This window comes from Budorcas taxicolor, chromosome 1 (genome assembly GCF_023091745.1).
Source record: "Budorcas taxicolor isolate Tak-1 chromosome 1, Takin1.1, whole genome shotgun sequence".
NCBI classification, from domain to species: domain Eukaryota; kingdom Metazoa; phylum Chordata; class Mammalia; order Artiodactyla; family Bovidae; genus Budorcas; species Budorcas taxicolor.
In genome coordinates this window covers 49,943,146-49,962,229 of record NC_068910.1, presented here as the reverse complement: position 1 = coordinate 49,962,229, position 19,084 = coordinate 49,943,146, and the positions used below count along the sequence as shown (strand labels likewise).

Sequence of the window (19,084 nt, the reverse complement as noted above, 5' to 3'; positions counted from 1 at the left end):
TTGGCAAGATCCAGTTGCTTGCAGCTGTAGGGCTGAGGTTCCTGTTACCCGACTGTCACCCAGGAGCCTCTCTCTCTTTCCAAGGCCACCTACGTTCCTCCCCTTTGCTCCCCCTCCGTCTTCGAGGCACGAACCGATGGGGTTAGTCTTTTTCAGGTTTCACGTCTGCTTCTGCATCTCCCTCGCCTTCTCCAGCATCTTCTCCAGCATCTTTCTGACTCTAGCCACATAAGGTTTTCTGCTTTAGAGGGTTAATATAATTAGATTGGGCTCACCTAGATAAGGGCTCCTCTGGAGAAGGAAGTGACAACCCACTCCAGCGTTCTTGCCTGGAAAATCCCATGGACAGAGGAGCCTGGTGGGCTACAGTTCACGGGGTCACAAGACACGACTGAGCGACTGAACACGCACAGGTGTTGTTAGTAGTAAGCAAATCGTAGTCCTCAAAGTCAGTTGAGTATGAGTTCTGACTTTGGATTCTTAGCCCATGCTGTCTGTGCCCACCTTCCTGCGGGAACAGGAAGGAGTCGGTTTTAAAAATCGCTGTCTCTGCCCTCTGTTTTTGCAGTTGTCTGTATCCCCAGCTTTCCAGAGTTGATCTTGGATTGTTCACTACTTTGAGGATGTTTTGAAAGGATTTCAATTAAAAAACAAAAACAAACAAACAACAACAACAAAAAAAACCCACCACCAAGAAACAAAAAAAGTAAACAAATTTGCTGTTAAGTTGTTATGTTGTACCCAGATAAGGGACAGAGGAAAAGCCTCTCTCTCTGCCCCTTTCAGCTGCCCGGAGCCCACCCTGTTTACGGTCTGGCTCCTGTAAGTCAGTTATAGAACTGTTCATGTGTATACACACAATGCAACTATAATGGAGAAGAATTAAAAAAAAAAAAAGAATATAGATATATACATGTATAACCGAATCACTCTGCAGTGTAACCGAAACTAACACAGCACTGTAACAATCAACTATCCTTCAATAAAAGACAAAGCAGAATAAAGACACACGCACACACAAAAGGACAGCAACCAGTGTCTGCCTTGTTTTCAACTTGCTGGTTTCAGAACCTCGCCAGCACATTTGCATTTTTCTTACGTCTGCTTCCTCTGTTGTTGCCAAGCAGCCCTGGCCACCTCCCAGCAACTGGACCTTGAATCCTCCTCGGGATACAGTGGAACTGAGCAAAAGCAGACTCTGCCCCTGTGAAACTGTCTTTACCTTCTGATCTTTTAGTGTTAGCCCTGTTGACAAAACTGAAAGTGCAGGAGCCTTTCCTGGCCGTCCAGTGGTTGACTTCACCTTCCAGTGTAGGGAGTGCTGGTTTGATCCCTGGTCAGGGAGCAAGGGGGTACTAGTGGTAAAGAATCTGCCCGCCAATGCAGGAGAAGTAAGAGATGCAGGTTTGATCCCGGGTCCGGGAAGATCCCCTGGAGGAGGAAATGGCAACCCACTCCAGTAGTCTCGCTTGGGAAGTCTCATAGAGGAACCTGGAGGTTTATGGTCCATAGCGTAGCAAAGGGTTGGACAGGACTAAGCATGCTTCCCAGCCAAAAACAAAACATAAACCAAAAGCAATATTGTCACAAATTCAATAAAAACTTTAAAAAATGGTCCACATCAAAACAAACAGAAAAGCTGAAAGTACAGACTGTGATGGATCCAGGCCTGCCAGTGCCGCTGACTGTTTAGCCTCCGCCTGGTTTCTTCAGAGTGGAGTCTCGCCCCCGAAGCCAGTCCACCTAGGTTTGGATTCCAGCACCGCCCCTGTCCCTGGGACTATGGCAAGGCCCTTAGCTCTCCTTGCCTCAGTTTCCCTATTTGTCAAATGGGGACACAATCAAGCCTACCTCCTGGGGCTTCTGGTAAGAAGGAAATGACATGATGATGTAAAACACATAGTAGGTGCTCATTACAGATTCGTTCTCAGGAGTACTGTCATTACAGTACATTATTACCACTGTGTTTAACAGTTTCATCTATTTATATAGACTACTCACTTGTTTTAAAAAAAAAGACTTGACAGCAGAGCTCTAAGCATTCTAAGGCAGCGATATAAAGCATTCTTCCCTGTAATGGAGGTGTAACTGTCAATAACTCCTGTTGAGAAGCAAAAGACTTTCTTTGTGGTTGGCAATCCCCCTTTCCCTTGTTGCGTGACCATACCAAGAAGAAGCCAAGATGTAAGATGATGCAAACACTGGATGTCTACTCATAACATTTAGAACTCACTTAATTTCTAGAGAAAAATCAGATGTGAATCGTTTTTATTGTATTTGTAAGTATAGTGGAAACGTTTTGTGTTTGAATTCTTAAATTAAGCCCTTAAAGAGTCTCATTTTAATAACATTTATGGTCTGATTATGAAGGTGGCACATTTTCTGGCAATTGGAAAGTCAGAAGAGCTCAAGGAGGGAAATTAAAACCCTACCTAATTCCAGTGGTGAGGCTGTTAACATTCTGACATGTCTTCAGTACATTAGGTGTGTTTAAAATTTAATTTGGGATTATGTGCCTTTTTATGTAGCTTGTATCTTTCATTTGGTAACGTAGCCTATCATTAAACGTTCTTTTACAACATGACTTTAAAAATAACCGTATCGTGTTCCACCATACGGGTGTTTTATGACTGATTCAAATCCATTACACATTATGGAATATTTAGGGTTATTTCTGGTTTTTCACTGTGGTGAACATCTATGAGGCTAAGTATATCAGCGATCTAATATATTTCTCCTGTAAGCCTTATATGACAGCTCCCACCATTTGGGGTCACTCTTAAATATTTCCTAGTGACCCTTTACTATTTTAATTCTTCATCCTTTTGCCTACTAGTGATGGTGATCCTAGATACTTGTATTCCTTTTTGAATTTTCTGTCTTTGGCCTTAACACATTTTGATCAGATTGACCCTTTCTTGCAGTGAAAAGGTATTTATAAAAGAGGGGTACCAGAAATTCCCTAGTGGTCCAGTGGCTAAAACCGTGTGCTTTCGTGGCTGTGGGCCTGGGTTCAATCCATAGTTGAGGAACTAAGATCCCACAAGCTACATGGTGCAGCCAAAAGGAAAAAAAAAGAGGGGGAGAGAGATTAACCCTTTGTCAGTTGTTACAGACATTTCCTGTTTCCAGTTGTCCAAAAATGGCCACTTTAAAATTATGTATTTGACACCTGGCTGGCAGTATTTGAAGGAGAAACACATGTTTTTATTCTCTAATCAATTATATAAACTTTTTCTCACGGTCTCCTCTGTCATCTCTGTATAAATGTGAGTTATAGAATTTAGAGATTATTTAATGCAGTCTAGGTGGAATTTTTAACTGTGACTTGTTTAGCAATAACATGCCTCATTCTGGAATAGCTCTGCGTGGTGAGTGCAGGAATTCAGTTCAAAAGTCCAGTTAGCTCATGGGCTTAAAATAAGCCACTGGGACTTTCCCTTCCCTGGTGGTCCAGTGGCGAGGACTCGGTGCTCCCAATGCAGCGGGCCCGGTTTTGATCCCTGGCTGGAGATACTAGATCCCACACGACACAACTGAGACCTAGCACAGACAAATAAATATTTTAAAAGTAAAATAAGCCACCCCTTCTATCTGCTTGGGTTGGCTTCCCTAGCCCCCAAACCCCTTGCCAAGGTTTGAAATGATACAAACCAACAGGGATTATTCTCTGTACAATGATTGTGCTGGTCAAGAAGGCTTTTGATAGATTGTACTACCCCACAGGTGCAGGGCCTATGCAGCCACCTGAAGTGTCCTCATTTTTTAAGACTTTTCCCACTGCCTTCCTTTTCCTGCTGCCATCTTGAGAAAATTCTAAGGGACATCTCTTCTGATCCCCACTTTTCTTTTGGCCATAGCGTGTGGCATGCAGGATCTTAGTTCCCTGAACAAGGATCAAACCCATGCCTCCTGCAGGGGAAGCAGTCTTAACCACTGGACCACCAAAGAAGTCCCTGACCCCCACCTTTTCCCTGCCTCCTTGGCAACTGCTTCTCGAGGCTCTGCGAGGCCTCTCCTGTCCACTACCTTGGTGTAGCAAACACTTCTGAAGCCCCATCAGGTGGGCAGGGCTCCAGGCCACACCAGAGAGAATCGGTAACAAGAAGCCTCTCTGGGACTGGCATTCTAATTCATTACACAGCAAATATTTAAGTACCCATTCTGTGCTAGGGCTACCAAATGAATGAAACAGGAGTCAGGAAAGAGGTAAGGGCTTCCCAGGTGACGCAGACAGGTAAGTGGGCAATAGCAATCTCAGGGACAAAATACTTCGAGGCTTTTAGGACCTTTGGAGACAGTGGAAGGACTCTCAACTCCTTGGATGAGTAGGCGATGCAGTACAGGGTCAAGGGCAGAAACTTGGAACTGGGGTCAGAACTGGGGACACCCATTAGCCCATCCTTAAGCAAGTGACGAACTTCTTGAGCCTGAGTTTTCCTCATCTGAACAGTGAAAATGGTGCCTCCTTCTGAGCTGCTGCGATGGGTAAATGAGAGTAACGCTTGTTGCGGTTGTGGGAAGAGCTGCCACTTATCTAGTGCACACCACCTGCCAGCTTCATGTCATCTTTTTAAAAAAAGATTTTGTTCATTCTTTATTTTGGCTGCCTTGGGTCTTCGTTGCTGCACTGGGTCTTCACTATTGCACATGCGGGGTGGGGGCCGCTGCTCTGGTTGCGGCGCATGGGTTCCCCATTGCAAGGTCTTTTTTCGCTGCACAGCACGTGGGCTGTAGGCACTTGGGCTTCAGTAGTTGTGGTGCATGGGCTTAAGTTGCCCCACAGCTTGTGGAATCTTCCTGGACCAGGAATCGAACCCACGTCCCCTGCGTTGGCAGGCGGATTCTTAACCACTGGACCAGGGAGGTCCTTCAGATCGTCTCGTACATGGAAGCTGCCTCCTTCCTTACAGCCTGCCTGGTCATTAATACAGAATAAATGGAATCGTTCTGGCCGCTGCTCCAGAGGTCAGAAAAGAACTGAGAAAGAAACCGTCTCGGATCAGACACTCCGTTTGATCCCTGGGTGGGGAGGGGTGTGGGCAGGGTGTGCCTTCAATTGGTGGGAGGGGCCAGGATGAACAACCTGCCCCTTCAGACTCCGAGCGCTGCAGATGTGGAGAGGACGGAAGCCCGCGCCGCCAGCCTTCCCTCCTCTCCTCACAGGATGGACCCCACAGCTTACGCTGAGCGGCTGAAAGAGTCTGGCAACCAGGGCTTTAAGAGTGGGAACTTCTCTTTGGCCATCAGAAAGTACGATGAAGCTATCCAGATTCTCCTGCAGTTGTACCAGTGGGGGTAAGTGTTCAGATTTTCTCCCTGCCTCTTTTTCTTATGTATGGAAGGGCACGCACTCTCTTGCTTTTGTTTTTTTCTCACCTTTTATCACACCAGCTAGTTTCAGTTTCCTTTCTCCTCCCACTTTCTGTTTATCTTCTCTGCAGTGTCAGTCTCAGTGAAGCTAGAGGAATTCAGGAAACAGAAAGTGAAACGCGGGGGACTGTTGATAAACCTTGCAAAACTTCCCCTTTTGTCTAGTTCCAACAGAGTTCCTGGAATGACTGACTCTGTCTCCAAGCCTCTGGGCTTGCCATTCATTTCATCTTGTTTATCTGTGCTATCAACTCACTGGCCTGGCCACAGGGCAAGCCACCAGGAACTAAGGCTCACCTCTTCCCCTGCCCCTTCTGCTTCTAGCAGACCTGTTCCCAAACATTTCAGGATCACGGCCTGCTTACAAATTATGGAGGACCCCAGAGAGCTTTTGTTGGTGTAGTTATCAATAAAGCCTGTATTAGAACTCAAAACTGAGAAACATTTAAAATAGGTATTTATTCATTATTTTAAAATGTCAGTAATAAACCCATGACATGCTGACACAAGCAGTGTTTTTATGAGGAATTACTTTTCAAAAGCAAACATTTAGTGAGAAGAGTTTCACATTTTATGTATTTGCAAGTCTCTTTAATGTCTGTCTCAGTGGAAGACATCTGGCTTCTCACATCTGTTTCTGCATTGAGTCTGTTGTGACATCACACTCCAGATAGCCTCTGGAAAATTCCCCATCCACATGTGAAAGGAGGATTGTGAAAAAGGCACCTGCTGTCTCGGCATTATTGTATTAGTTTCCTGTTGCTGCTGTAAGAAATGACCACCAACTTCGTGGAATAAAACAATACACATTTATGATCTTGTGTTTCTGGAGGTCAGGGGTCCAAAATGAGTCTTGTGAGGCTAAAAAGCAAGGTGTTGGCAGGGCTGGTTCCTTGGGGAAAGTGAAAGTGAAGTCACTCAGTCTTATCCGACTCTGCGACCCCATGGACTGTAGCCTACCAGGCGTCTCCATCCATGGGATTTTCCGGCAAGAATATTCGAGTGGGTTGCCATTTCCTTCTCCAGGAGACCTTCCCAACCCAGGGATTGAACCCCAGCCTCCCGCCTTGTAGGCAGACGCTTTACCGTCCGAGCCACCAGGAAAGCCCGGCTCCTTGGGCGGGAGCCTCCATCTCCTTGTCTCTTTCACCCTTGAGTGGCTGCCTGCATCCTTGGCGTGGGGTCCCTTCCTGCATCCTCCTCAAAGCACGTCGTTCCAGTCGCTGCTTCTGTCATCACATCTCCTTCTCTGCCTGTGGCCTGCTCTCTCAGTCTCCCACTTACAAGGACATCTGTGATCGTATGCTAGTCCAGATCCTAATCTCAAGATCCTAAATCAATCCCATCTCCCAAGTTCCTTTTGCCATAAAAGAAAACATTATTTGGAAACCATTATTCAGCTAACTGCAATTGTGAAGATATTTTGACCTTGGGGACCACCTGAAGTGGTCTTGGGCACCCCCAGAGGCTACCACATCATTCTTTGGGGACAGCTGTAATAGAGGAAGCAGAGGTTGGCATTTGTAGGGCGTATGCAGCGTAAACTTGTACCTCGAAGTGGCACTGAGCTGAGTTCCTGACACATGGCTCCCACCTCCTCCCTCCCATCTCCTGTGTCTGCGCTGGATTGGAACTGACTGTAACTGACCTGGGCTTGTAGTTCTGTCATTCTGCCCTCTCGTGGTTCAGATCAAAGCTGTGTCAGAGCTGGGCCTAGAGTGCCTCATTCATCGGGGGAAACGTTGACTTCCCCTTCTGTCTTGCAAAGAAAAAGGTAGTGTCAGATTGTGGTGGTAGTACCACCACATGGTGGTGGAATACTGACCACATGGTGAGTACTCACATCTCCACGCCGCCACTTAGCAGATGCATGAGAGCTAAAGGGACTCCTGCCTGCACCTTCATGTATTGCCTTTCATGGGACCTTCCTGATACAGTTCCCGGTGCCCATCACGTGTCACCTGCCTTCCTGCTGCTGCCAGCTGACACAGGGCTTGTGGTCCATGAGCAGGTGTCCTAGGGAGAAGGGGATGGAGGGAAGCAGGATCGGGTAGGGATGGTGTCTCCACTGGAGTCAGCTCTGGACCCTGAGTTGTACTGCAGAACTGTCTCTCTTTAAGACAAGGAGGCTGACCTTTCTGATACCTGTGTCAGTCAATCAGCAGCTGGTAGGTAGGCTGTCTGGCCCCCAGGAATTGTCCAAGGGAGTGGGGCGATTAGTCAGCTCAGGCTGCAATAACAAACTGCCATTGACTGGGTGGAATAAACAACAGGAATTTGTTCCTCACAGTTCTGGAGACTGGGAAGTCCAAGGTCCGGGTGGCGGCCAGTTCAGTTCCTGGTAAGTGCCCCCTTCCTGGTTTGCAGATGGCCTCATTCTCACTGTGTCCTCCTATGGTGGAGAGAACAGGAACACTGTGGTGTCTCTGCTTATAAGGGCGCTAATCCTATCATGAGGGCCCCGATCTCCTGACTTCATTTAAACCTAATCACCTTCCCAAAGGCCCCCCGCTCCAAATACCATCACTCTAGGGGTTGGGGATTCAACAAATGAATTTGGTGGAAACACAGTCCATAACAGGAGTATAACTTCCTGGGGAGAAGGCAGCTCCCATTAGGCTGAGGATAAATGGGGCTCAAGGAGACCCTAGCTGCAGCCCACACTCATTCCTGCTAGGATTGGCTGCACTGGCCAGGGTGTCTGGGCTGGACACTTGGTGTCTACTACACTGTGGTCACAGCTCCCTTGTCAGTTACCCTCTGACAGACTCACCACCTCTCCTGAGCTTCTGGGCCCTCATACTTTACAGAGAAAAACTAGATACAGAAAGCCCTGCGGGTGGGGACATAGTAAAGGAGATTTTTACTTTGCTTTATATTTTTGTGGGTATCTGTACTACCTAACTTTTCTGTCTGTATTATTTTTACAATGAAAGTAGTTCAAAAAAAGGAAGTATAAGCCTTGCTTTTCCACTTTGTGTGTCTTGAATTAAATAGCACTTGGACTTCTGTTGACTTTTTATGGTATATTTTGTGTTTTGCTTCTTCCAATTTGGTTTCAGCAATAACCTTGCAGCAGTATGACCCCTAGACCCAGGCCAGTACTTTGACCACCTGATGTGAAAAGCTGACTCATTGGATAAGACCCTGATGTTGGAAAAGATTGAGGGCAAGAGGAGAAGGCGGCAGCAGGGATGAGATGGTTAGATAGCATCACTGACTCAATGGGCATGAATCTGAGCAAACTCTGAGAGATAGTGAAGGACAGCGGAGTCTGTCATGCTGGAGTTCACGGAGTCACAAAGAGTCAGACATGACTTATCGACTGAACAACAAAGAACCAGGCAGGAGGGGCCCTGACCTGCTGTGCTTTTGAGGCCCGATTTTGCCTTAGTCCAGCTGTACCCTCGCTATGGAGGGAGTCTGGGGCAGAGGCTTTACCCACTCAGAGCCTTGCTTCCTTCCACCAGGACCCCAGAATTCCTGTCTATGGCCCCTGCTCCTAGCATCTGCACGGGCCTCTTACCTGCAGACAGTTTTCAGAGTGCTTTCCCAGGTTAGGGTTGAGGACTGAGCTTGGACATCACATCTCCTGCCATGCAGGATGAAGGCTGAGCTGGAGAGAGAAGAGGGAGTGGTGAGGGGCACCGGCCTGGCTCACCTGGCCCTGAAAGAGTGCCTGTAGTTCTAAATTTGAAGCTTGCCTTTCTGATTTAATTAATTTAAATTCACATGGCTGTATGTGGTCTGTGGCCACTGTATCGGACAGGGAAGATTGGTCACATGACGTAGGTGCCTCCTTTTGCACTCTGGCCCTGGGTCCCCTCCCATTTGGGTGGCCCTGCCTATGTACTAGAACAGTGCTCATCCAGCAGCTTTCGCAGGCTCCGTGGGGACAGTGTGGTCACATGTTTTGAGGAGCTCTGCCTCCATTCAGCATGCATGTGTGTGTGCAGTGGCCCCCACGGTGTCTGGACTTTGTTAAGGCTCAGTGAGAACTCCCAACCTCTCCACCCTGAGGACCAGTTGTCCTTTTTACAGAATCTTCACCAGTGGACTCTAAGGGATAAAAGTCCTGTGGAGATCAAAAGGAGGTGGACTCGAGGTGCTGATAACATTTGTCATGAAAAGGTGGGAGGAGAGGATTTGGGAGTGAGGAAGGGCACCTGGGACATTGCAAATGACCTCGCCTTTGTAGGCTGTGAGGGTCAGATGTCATAGGTATAATTGGGACATTTCCTGCTGAAACCCCATCACCATGCAAAAATAATCAGTATCACAACTGTGGCCTTCAAGGACTGGGTTCTGTATTTGCAGGACAATATAGCTATTTACCACCTACTGGTTGGTCCTTTCCCACAGGGTTCCCCCCAGGGACTTGGCTGTGCTGCTGTGCAACAAATCCAATGCGTTTTATAGCCTTGGGAAATGGAACGAGGCCTACGTGGCTGCCAAGGAGTGTCTCCAGTGGGATCCGACCTACATAAAGGTAGGCTGACTGTGGACGCTGCAGTTGCTGCCTCCTTCCCTTCCTTGGTGTTTGTTTTGTCTTTATTCTTCCATCTCTCATGTTTATTTTTGTTGTTGTTGGCTGCGAGGTCCATGTGGGACCTTGGTTCCCCGACAAGGAATCGAACCCGCACTCCTTGCATTGAGAGCTGGGCGACAAGGAATCGAACCCGCACTCCTTGCATTGAGAGCTGGGCGCCCTAAGGCGATTGCCAGGGAAGTCTCTGTGTTTTTAGGAGTGTCTCTCATTCAGCTCTCCTTGCACTGTAGACAGATGTGCACAGCATCTGGAGGCGAGTAGGAAGGATGGTGGCCAAGTGTTGAAAGACGTTTGCAGGGGAGAGTGGAGCCAGGCCTAATGGTGGATTCAGTCCAGTGGTGGTCTCGGAGCTTATTTTGTTCTGATGTATGTACACCCAAAGTCATAGTCTCTGCGTGTTCTTTGCTGTTTGCAAGTTTCAGTTTTTTCTCCTTCCTGGTCATAAGAATTCCCCGCAAGAGGGATTTTATGGCGATCCTTACTTCTTGGAGTTTCTGCTTCTAATCAAAGAAGGGAGGCTCCAGGAAGGCTTCTTTCTGCATCTGTTGAATCTCAGATGCCTTCATCTCAAAAGAATCCTTCTGCCAAAGTACCACATTTTGGAGTGATATATTCTGATCCCCTTCACCTCCCTCCAAAATAAAAGGTGAAACTTAGACCTGAGAAAGGCAAAGAAATGGGATATTCTGTACCAGCTTACTTGGCTGCTTGCTTCCTCTTTCTGACTGTCAACTAAGGTTTTAGACTTTTTAAAATGCAAACAAATCAGTAAATAATCAGAGGTTTGGTGAAGTTGAATTTCATCAAAATTTAAGTTGAATTTCAGGTGCTTGCTTCTTTTTTTTTTTAAGTGTTTATTTATTTGACTGCCTTGGGTCTTTGTTGTAGCACTTGGGATCATCCTCGCATCATACAGGACCTTTCGTTGCAGCACACAGACTTCCTAGTTGGAGTGGAAGGGCTTAGTTGCCCTGTGGCATGTGGGACCTTAGTTCTCTGCCTAGGGATTGAACTGCTTCTCCTGCATTGCAAGGCAGGTTCTTAACCAGTGGACCATCAGGGACGTCACAGGCGCTTGCTTTTTTCTTATGAACCCAGTTGGTGAACACCTTGTATTATTTTAGACAGAAAATTGTTTTGGTAGCCCTTGATACTGATTCATTTCAGTGGTCAAAGTGGGGAAGGCAATATGGATCATTTTATTCCTTCTCAGGAGCCTAACAGTTTGCATACAGGCAAAACTAGGCCATTTTCCTCTATTAATCATTGTAAGTTTCCTCTCCCTACAGAAACCGAAAGAAATTTTTGGCCTCTGGTGTATATTGCTTGTAATATGGAGGTGAGTGACCCTCAGTGCTTGCCATTTCCATTGAAAATCGTGTTTACTTGGATTGAAAGGAGCAGGGAACAGCTCCTGTGTTGACATGACAATCTCATTCTTTTCCAGAACACTGTAGCTGTAGGACTACATGGTTTCATTTCTCCCTTCTTGCTCAGGCTGTGTTTTAAGGCACAGATACATAAACCACATACGTCATTGGAACCAGGCCCACTCCTTTCTCTCTGATTCTTACGCTGTGTGCTCAGCTGGTTAGTCATGTCTGACTGCGGCACCGTGGACCATAGCCCACCAGGCTCCTCTGTCCATGGGATTTCTCAGGCAAGAATACTGGAGTGGGTTGCCATTTTCTCCTCCAGAGGATCTTCCCCGCCCAGGGATAGAACCTGCGTCTCTTCTGTGTCTCCTGCATTGGCAGGCGATTCTTTATCACTGAGTCACCTAGGAACAGAGGACACCAGCTGGCTCCAATGTTAGATGCTGTATGTGTCATGGACTTGAAAGGGATTCTTTTCTTGCCAGTTACCACTTGATAGGAGCATTGTGGCATGGAATCCAATGTGGAAAGCCTATATCCAGAGCTCGTTAGAAATCTGTGTTTACTTGGAAATCAGTGTTTACCTGTAGTCTGTTGCCTCTGATCCTCAATCTTGCCTTGCCTTCAGCAGCAGTTTGGAAGAGATGGGCATGTTAACAGTTCTGTTTTTTCTCGTTGCAGGGATACTACCGAGCTGGTTATTCCTTGCTGAGGTTGCGCCAGCCTTATGAAGCCGCTCGCATGTTTTTTGAGGGTCTGTGGCTCGTGAGGAGCAGCCAGGACAAGACCCAGATTGCTGATTTCTTGGTGGCAGTCTTCACCACGATGGGCAGTAAGTCGGGACTGGGGGAGGCCTGCCCTTTTTCTTTCTTTTAAAGGTCTTGTGATTGTCTTTGAATGGCTCCTTGGGGACTCTGGTTTCTGGGGAGATAATTACAGGATGTTTTTCTTTGTGGCTTCTATATGCAGTTTGAATGCAACTTGACAGTGGAAAACACATGGAAAGCTTTGATGGCCCAGGCCTTTGCGGAAACAACTTCATCTTTTTGCACAAATCACTTAAAGCTGTCCCAGTTTTCCTGTTTCGTTGCAGACTTCTTAAGCTTTCTATGTTGCTATCCATAGGCCTGTCCCTACTTATACTACATGTTTTACCTGATTTTCGCATGTATTTCTCCAGTATGTCAAGAAAGTGTTCCTGTTTGCCATGAAAATAATTTGAAGGGACTGAGGGAGGGTCCTCCGGAAGCTGACAGTCTGCTAGGAACACACCCGGGTAGGGGTGGGCATGTTGGGGGAGGTGGTGAATTGCATCGACCATTAGGTTATTAGTCTGACGACCTGGCCTGTGATATGGCTTTGTCCGTGTCCTTAAGTTGGCAAAAACAGACAAGTATGAAACATAATATGAAAGGTTCCCTGCCAGGGACAAAGGCGTTCTTTCCCTGGGTATCACAGCGCGGTCTAAAGTTCTACCAATGGCCAGGCTGTTGTTTTCCAGTACTGTTTTTGATCAAATTTAAGATTGCACTAATTTAAGATGTGCCACTATTTTTAAATTTTATTGTTATGATTTTATCTTTTGGCCACACCACATAGCAGGTGGTATCTTAGTTCCCTAACCAGGGATTGAACCTGTGCTCCTTGCAGTGGAGGGGGAGTTGGGGAGGGGGTCTTAATCCCTGGATTGCCAGGGACATCCCTGTGCCACTAATTTATGTTCTGCTGTTGAGACAGCATCAAGGGCAACACACGTCCTGATTCTAAAGATGGTAGAATGTGAGCAATGGCATATGTTAGAATTGCTGGAAAATGGTCCCAGATTTCAGAAACAGGTAAATTCCTGCTGATGATACATTTGACTGACACGGATCCAACCGTTCCCATTTCGATTGTGGGAAAGCAACTTCTGTGATCTGTGGAGGGGATCCTACAGACTTTGGCAAGCTTGGCACAGAGAGGGGGTGAGAGCAGTGTCGGGTGGTAGGTGGGAAGTAGTTAGAGGTGGGCTTAGCCGTGTCTCCCAGCAGAGACGTCAGTGTCCAGACAGGTGCTAATGAATCACAGCTCTCCCATCTGCCTTTTGCTGACAGTGACTAAAGCCTGCTTCCCTTTCCTCTGAGCCTGTTGGTTTGTCCCATTCCCTACATGTCCTCATTGTTCTCTATGTCTTTTTTTTTTAACTTAATTTATTTGTTTACTGTGGTTGCGCCAGGTCTTCGATGCTGCATGCGGGCTTTTTCTCGCTTCGCCGAGTAGGGGCTGCTTTTCGTCACGGGGCCCGGGCTTCTCTCGGTGGTGGCTTCTCTTGTTGCCGAGCACAGGTTCCAGGTGTGCAGGCTTCAGTAGTTGCAGCACAGGGCACAGTAGTTACGGCATTCGGGCTTAGTTGTTCTGTAGGATGTGGAATCTTCCCGGACCAGGAATCAAACCCATGTCCCCTGCATTGGCAGCCGGATTCCCGTCCGCTGTACCACCAGAGAAGTCCTCCCTTTGTGTCTTTTAAAAGCCACTGTTTTGGGGCTTCTGTGGCAGTCCACTAGTTAAGACTCTGCACTTCCAGCACAGCGGGTGCAGGCTGGATCCCTGGTTGGGGAACTAAGATCCTACACGCTGCGTGGCACGGCCAGAAAATAAAAAAGTGTACAATCCAATGGTTAAGAAAAACTAACAGCACTGCTCTGTCAGAAGCCAGTCCAGAGTTTGGGAATTCCAGACAACTGACTCTCTGGTGAGGCTGCCCCTCTAAGAAATCTGGATCCTGAGGGGGACAGTTAATAGGACTTCTTAGGACAGCGTAATCCTGACTTTTCTACCTGTTTGGAGGATGACTGTTTGCCCATCACCCAATTTCTAAATTTTGAAAACTATATTTATGAAAATTGTGTATCCTGTTTGCACACTGTATCTTTGTTTTGCTACTTGGCTGCTCATATGTGGAAATTGATAACCTTAGAAGAGGGACCCTGTTATACTGGCCCCTGACCTGTCCCACTTGGATATTGTCATCCACAAGTTTGCAGGGTCATGACAGGCAAAATGTTGATGGGCCTCTAGGTTGAAAGAATGCAAACTGACTAAAAGAACTGCTCCATCTGGATTCCGTCTTGGTTTTGTCATAAACTAGCTGCATGATAAGCCACAATGCTTGGCCTCATTTGTCACAGCTTCTCACTGTTGAATGAAAATAACATGTGTCACATTTTTCTTAAAGGAAGTGAGTTTAATAATTTCCCTTAAGTACCCACTTCCTCCTCCATAAATGGAACTAACAGGCACTGCCTTATTAGTTGGTCTGAGGGATTAATACAGCATATATCACTGGGCTCAGCAAATAGAGAAGCTATTATGTTATAGCTCACAATAAACTGCCTTAAGGGACTGACTTTACCTGAACTTAAAATGATTGCCACTTCAATTATATAGGACATTATGGTTTGAAAAGGCCCTTCTTTCTTATTTTAATTTTTAAAAATTTTATGCCCTTTTTGCAGGTTACTTTCCATTAATAGTCATTACAAAATGACTGTATTCCCCATGTTGTACAAAACATCCTTGAGTCTGTCTTATATCCACTTGTTCATGCCGCCCACTCCCATAATCCTCTATGGCCCCTCTTTTTTTTTTTTTTTTTGGCTGCTTGACATGGAACCCGTGCCTCCTGTATTGAACGCTCAGAATCTTAACCACTGAACTACCAGGGAAGTTGCTCTCTTTTCTTTCTGATATTTTTAAATTTATCATTTGTTTATGTGTGCTCTTAATTGGAGGCCCTTTTCCTAGATGTTCTAGACTTGCCCCAGGTTAAAATTTCTAAACTCTGGAACTTTCTTTCAGGTGACCCCATTGTTTTGCAGAGTTTCTTGCCCTGCTTTGATCGTATTTTCACTACTGGCTTCTCCAATGAAGTGTGGCAATCTGTAATAGAAAAGTTGGCAAAGAAAGGATTATGGCATGTAAGTAAAAGGAGATAGCTCTCTTGTGAGGAAAGGCAAATTGAATTTCTTTAATTTGATTAAATTTATTTCTCTCTGCTGGCACTGGGGAATTATAATTCAGTACTTGTTTATCTTGATGCCAAAGTAACTTTTTCACTGTCACGTCATTAAAGATGAAAAGCCACTGAGATAATATTAGTTCACCAGTTTCCGTTTTTTAAGCTTGGAAAACAGTTTGTGGCAACCTCACTCTGTGCTCTCTGTCTCGATTGCCATCAAGGAAGTGTAAAGTCCAGATGCTAATGGTGACGTGGAATGAGGAAAATAAGTAATTGTTCATCTTTATAATCTTCTTTATACGGCAGCATGTGCTAGCTGGGGCATGACGACCTGCTTGTGCTTCTCAAAGGGTTTCTGTGTGACATCAAGAGACTGTTACCCTCGGGTAGCAGCAAGATTGCAGGACCTGAACCCACAGCCAGGAATCCATAGGATGAAGGAGCCCAGTGGCTTCCCTGCCACACAGGTGCCTCCCTGAATCCGAGTCCTCCACTGTCTGTTCTGAGCTAATTCTTTCCTCTCTGGGCCTCACTTCCTCACTTGTAAGTTGCAGGATATAAACCTATTCCCTCCTGGTTGTGGGGGAGGATTAGAAATAAGGGACCAATAGCACCTGATAATAATATCATTACATTATTTTATCATTCTTATCATGGTAAGCCCTTGATGAGAGTAATGTTCACTGAGGGCCTGCAGTGTGCCAGACACTGAGCCCCAGGGGTTTTGTAACACCTGGCACCTGTGTGCTCAGTGTCCAAGGAGCAGCGGCTGTCATTGACCATAATGACAATTATAGGTGGCCTATAATCACTCCTGAGAGTGGGCTGGCCCAGAGAGGGAGTTTGGTTAGAAAAGGCCTGCAGGCTTTTTAAAGCAACGCAGACCAAAAAAATCACAAAAGCAAGAGCAGCCTGAAAGGACTCTGGACCCAGGAAGGTTGGGTGACTTTAGGATACAGGATTCTTCAGTTTTTTAGAAGGTCATGGGTGCTGCTGGGAATCTAATGAGATCAACGGGACTCTCTTTTCGTGTGTGCTCATGTACACAGGCACACACAAATACACAATTATGTGTGGAGCTTCAGGGAGGTCATAGGAACTCCCTAGAGTCCAGCCACAGGCTCCCAGAAGCTCACCCCCACATTACAATCTAGAGACTGAGGCAGTGATGGGGAGGAAAGCAGGCTAGACTCTTGGGAAATCAGGAATCAGAAATCCAGGGCCCTGGTAACAAGAGATCTAGGATCTCTTTTCTGATAAGATGGGTAAACTAAGAACTCTTTCTAGCTTTATTATTGTAAGTTCTGAAATTCAGTGATTTAGGGTAGATCTGTAAGTGGGAAGCTCCGGCATTATTAGCAGGAGAGTAGTTCTGTCTACAGCCCCCGGAAAAGAACATTTTATGTCCCCTCTTCCCCATGTGGGATGAATATGGATAGAGCCCCGGACCCTGGGTGGGAAGGGAGGGAGTGGGAGCCCAGCAGCTCCTGGCAGGCTGCCACCCAGCCAGCCAAGGAGGCCCAGGAATCCAGCCCAAGTGGTGGCCCCATATCCTACCAGCAGTGGGGCCCAGGCCATTTCCAAACACTGCAGGCAGAGACATCTTATAAAAACCAAGTCAGCCATCAGGATTGTCAGAGCTCTGAACCTATCATCTGGGTGAGTCTAGGCTGTGGGGCCTGCTTATGGTGAGTAGTTAGGAGTGGGCATCACCCACTGGTGGTCTAGGGGCTAAGACTTGAGCTCCTGATGCAGGGGGCTGGGGTTGGATCCCTGGTCAGGAAACTAGACCCCACATGCCATACCTAAGGATTTGCATGCCACAACTAAAGATCCTGCATGCGGCAACAAAGATGGAAAATCCCGCACACCACAGCTAAGACCTGGTGCAGCCAAATAAATACATTTTAAAAATTAAAAAGAAAATAATAATGTGAGTATCAAACTGAAAGAAGTTGGAAGCAAGATGTAGCCACACGCTGAGTTCCTGTGGTCCCATGCCCACTTGCAAGAGCATACATGAGGGAAGTGGATCCTGAGTCTGGATCACCAGTCAAGGTGATTCTAGCCGAGCCTAGAATTCCTGGACCAGCCAGCATACCTGGATGATCCCAGTAGGGACCTCTCAGGATGTGCTAAGTGTTTGAAAAGGAAAACTTGCTTAACTTCTCTCAGATTTAGTTTAGGGTCAGTGATTTAACAACAGGGTTTTCGAGGGAAAAAAAAATCCTGATTTGTGGCATTTGCCACTTCAAGAAAGGCAATGCCAGAGAATGCTCAAACTACCACATAGTTGCACTCATCTCACACGCTAGTAAAGTAATGCTCAACATTCTCCAAGCCAGGCTTCAGCAATACCTGAACCGTGAACTTCCAGATGTTCAAGCTGGTTTTAGAAAAGGCAGAGGAACCAGAGATCAAATTGCCTACATTCTCTGGATCATCAAAAAAGCAAGAGAATTCCAGAAAAACATCTATTTCTGCTTTATTGACTATGCCAAAGCCTTTGACTGTGTGGATCACAATAAACTGTGGAAAATTCTGAAAGAGATGGGAATACCAGACCGCCTGATCTGCCTCTTGAGAAACCTGTTTGCAGGTCAGGAAGCAACAGTTAGAACTAGACATGGAACAACAGACTGGTTCCAAATAGGAAAAGGAGTACGTCAAGGCTGTATATTGTCACCCTGCTCATTTAACTTCTATGCATAGTACATCATGAGAAACGCTGGGATGGAGGAAGCACAAGTTGGAATCAAGATTGCTGGGAGAAATATCAATAACCTCAGATATGCAGATGACACCACTCTTATGGCAGAAAGTGAAGAGGAACTAAAGAGCCTCTTGATGAAAGTGAAAGAGAGTGAAAAAGTTGGCTTAAAGCTCAACATTCAGAAAACGAAGATCAGTATCCAGTCCCATCACTTCATGGGAAATAGATGGGGAAAAAGTGGAAACAGTGGCTGACTTTGTTTTTCTGGGCTCCAAAATTGCTGCAGATGGTGATTACAGCCATGAAATTAAAAGACAGTTACTCCTTGAAAGAAAAGTTAAGACCAACCTAGACAGCATATTAAAAAGCAGAGACATTACTTTGTCAACAAAGGTCCATCTAGTCAAGGCTATGGTTTTTCCAGTGGTCATGTATGGATGTGAGAGTTGGACTGTGAAGAAAGCTGAGTGCCGAAGAATTGATGCTTTTGAACTGTGGTGTTGGAGAAGACTCTTGAGAGTCCCTTGGACTGCAAGGAGATCCAGCCAGTCCATCCTAAAGGAGATCAGTCCTGGCTGTTCATTGGAAGGACTAATGTTGAAGCTGAAACTCCAATATTTTGGCCACCTGATGGGAAGAGCTGACTCATTTGAAAAGACTGATGCTGGGAAAGATTGAAGGTGGGAGGAGAAGGGGATGACAGAGGATGAGATGGTTAGATGGCATCACCGATTCAATGGACATGAGTTTGGGTAAACTCTGGGAGTTGGTGATGGACAGGGAGGCCTGGCATGCTGCGGTTCATGGGGTCGCAGAGTCGAACACGACTGAGCGACTAAACTGACTGACTGATAGTGTAAATGCTCTCTATTTCCATGTCCAGTCTCAAGCTGCTAAGTCAACGCAGGGCTCGGATTTGGGAAGAGATGTGCACAGTCAGCTCCCTCTCTGATAGGAGCCGCTCCAACACAGCCTCAGTAGGATCTCATGGACCCCAAATACCACTAACGTGCTGAAGAATAAATTGGGATGGGTTATTTCAAAAGGATATGTTTCTTCTGCTTGCCAAGCTTTAA

General features: G+C 46.3%; 1 protein-coding gene across 1 annotated transcript in view; it reads left to right on the top strand.

The window, feature by feature from the left end:
* The window catches only part of TRANK1 (tetratricopeptide repeat and ankyrin repeat containing 1), a 95,993-nt gene that overhangs the window by 14,454 nt on the left and 62,455 nt on the right, over positions 1-19,084 (top strand). Inside the window, exons 2-6 of the mRNA XM_052635914.1 lie at positions 5,167-5,298; positions 7,664-7,714; positions 9,736-9,862; positions 11,980-12,130; positions 15,136-15,254. Of these exons, the coding sequence (XP_052491874.1) occupies positions 5,167-5,298; positions 7,664-7,714; positions 9,736-9,862; positions 11,980-12,130; positions 15,136-15,254 (580 nt within the window). The remainder of the gene's footprint in view (positions 1-5,166; positions 5,299-7,663; positions 7,715-9,735; positions 9,863-11,979; positions 12,131-15,135; positions 15,255-19,084) is intronic.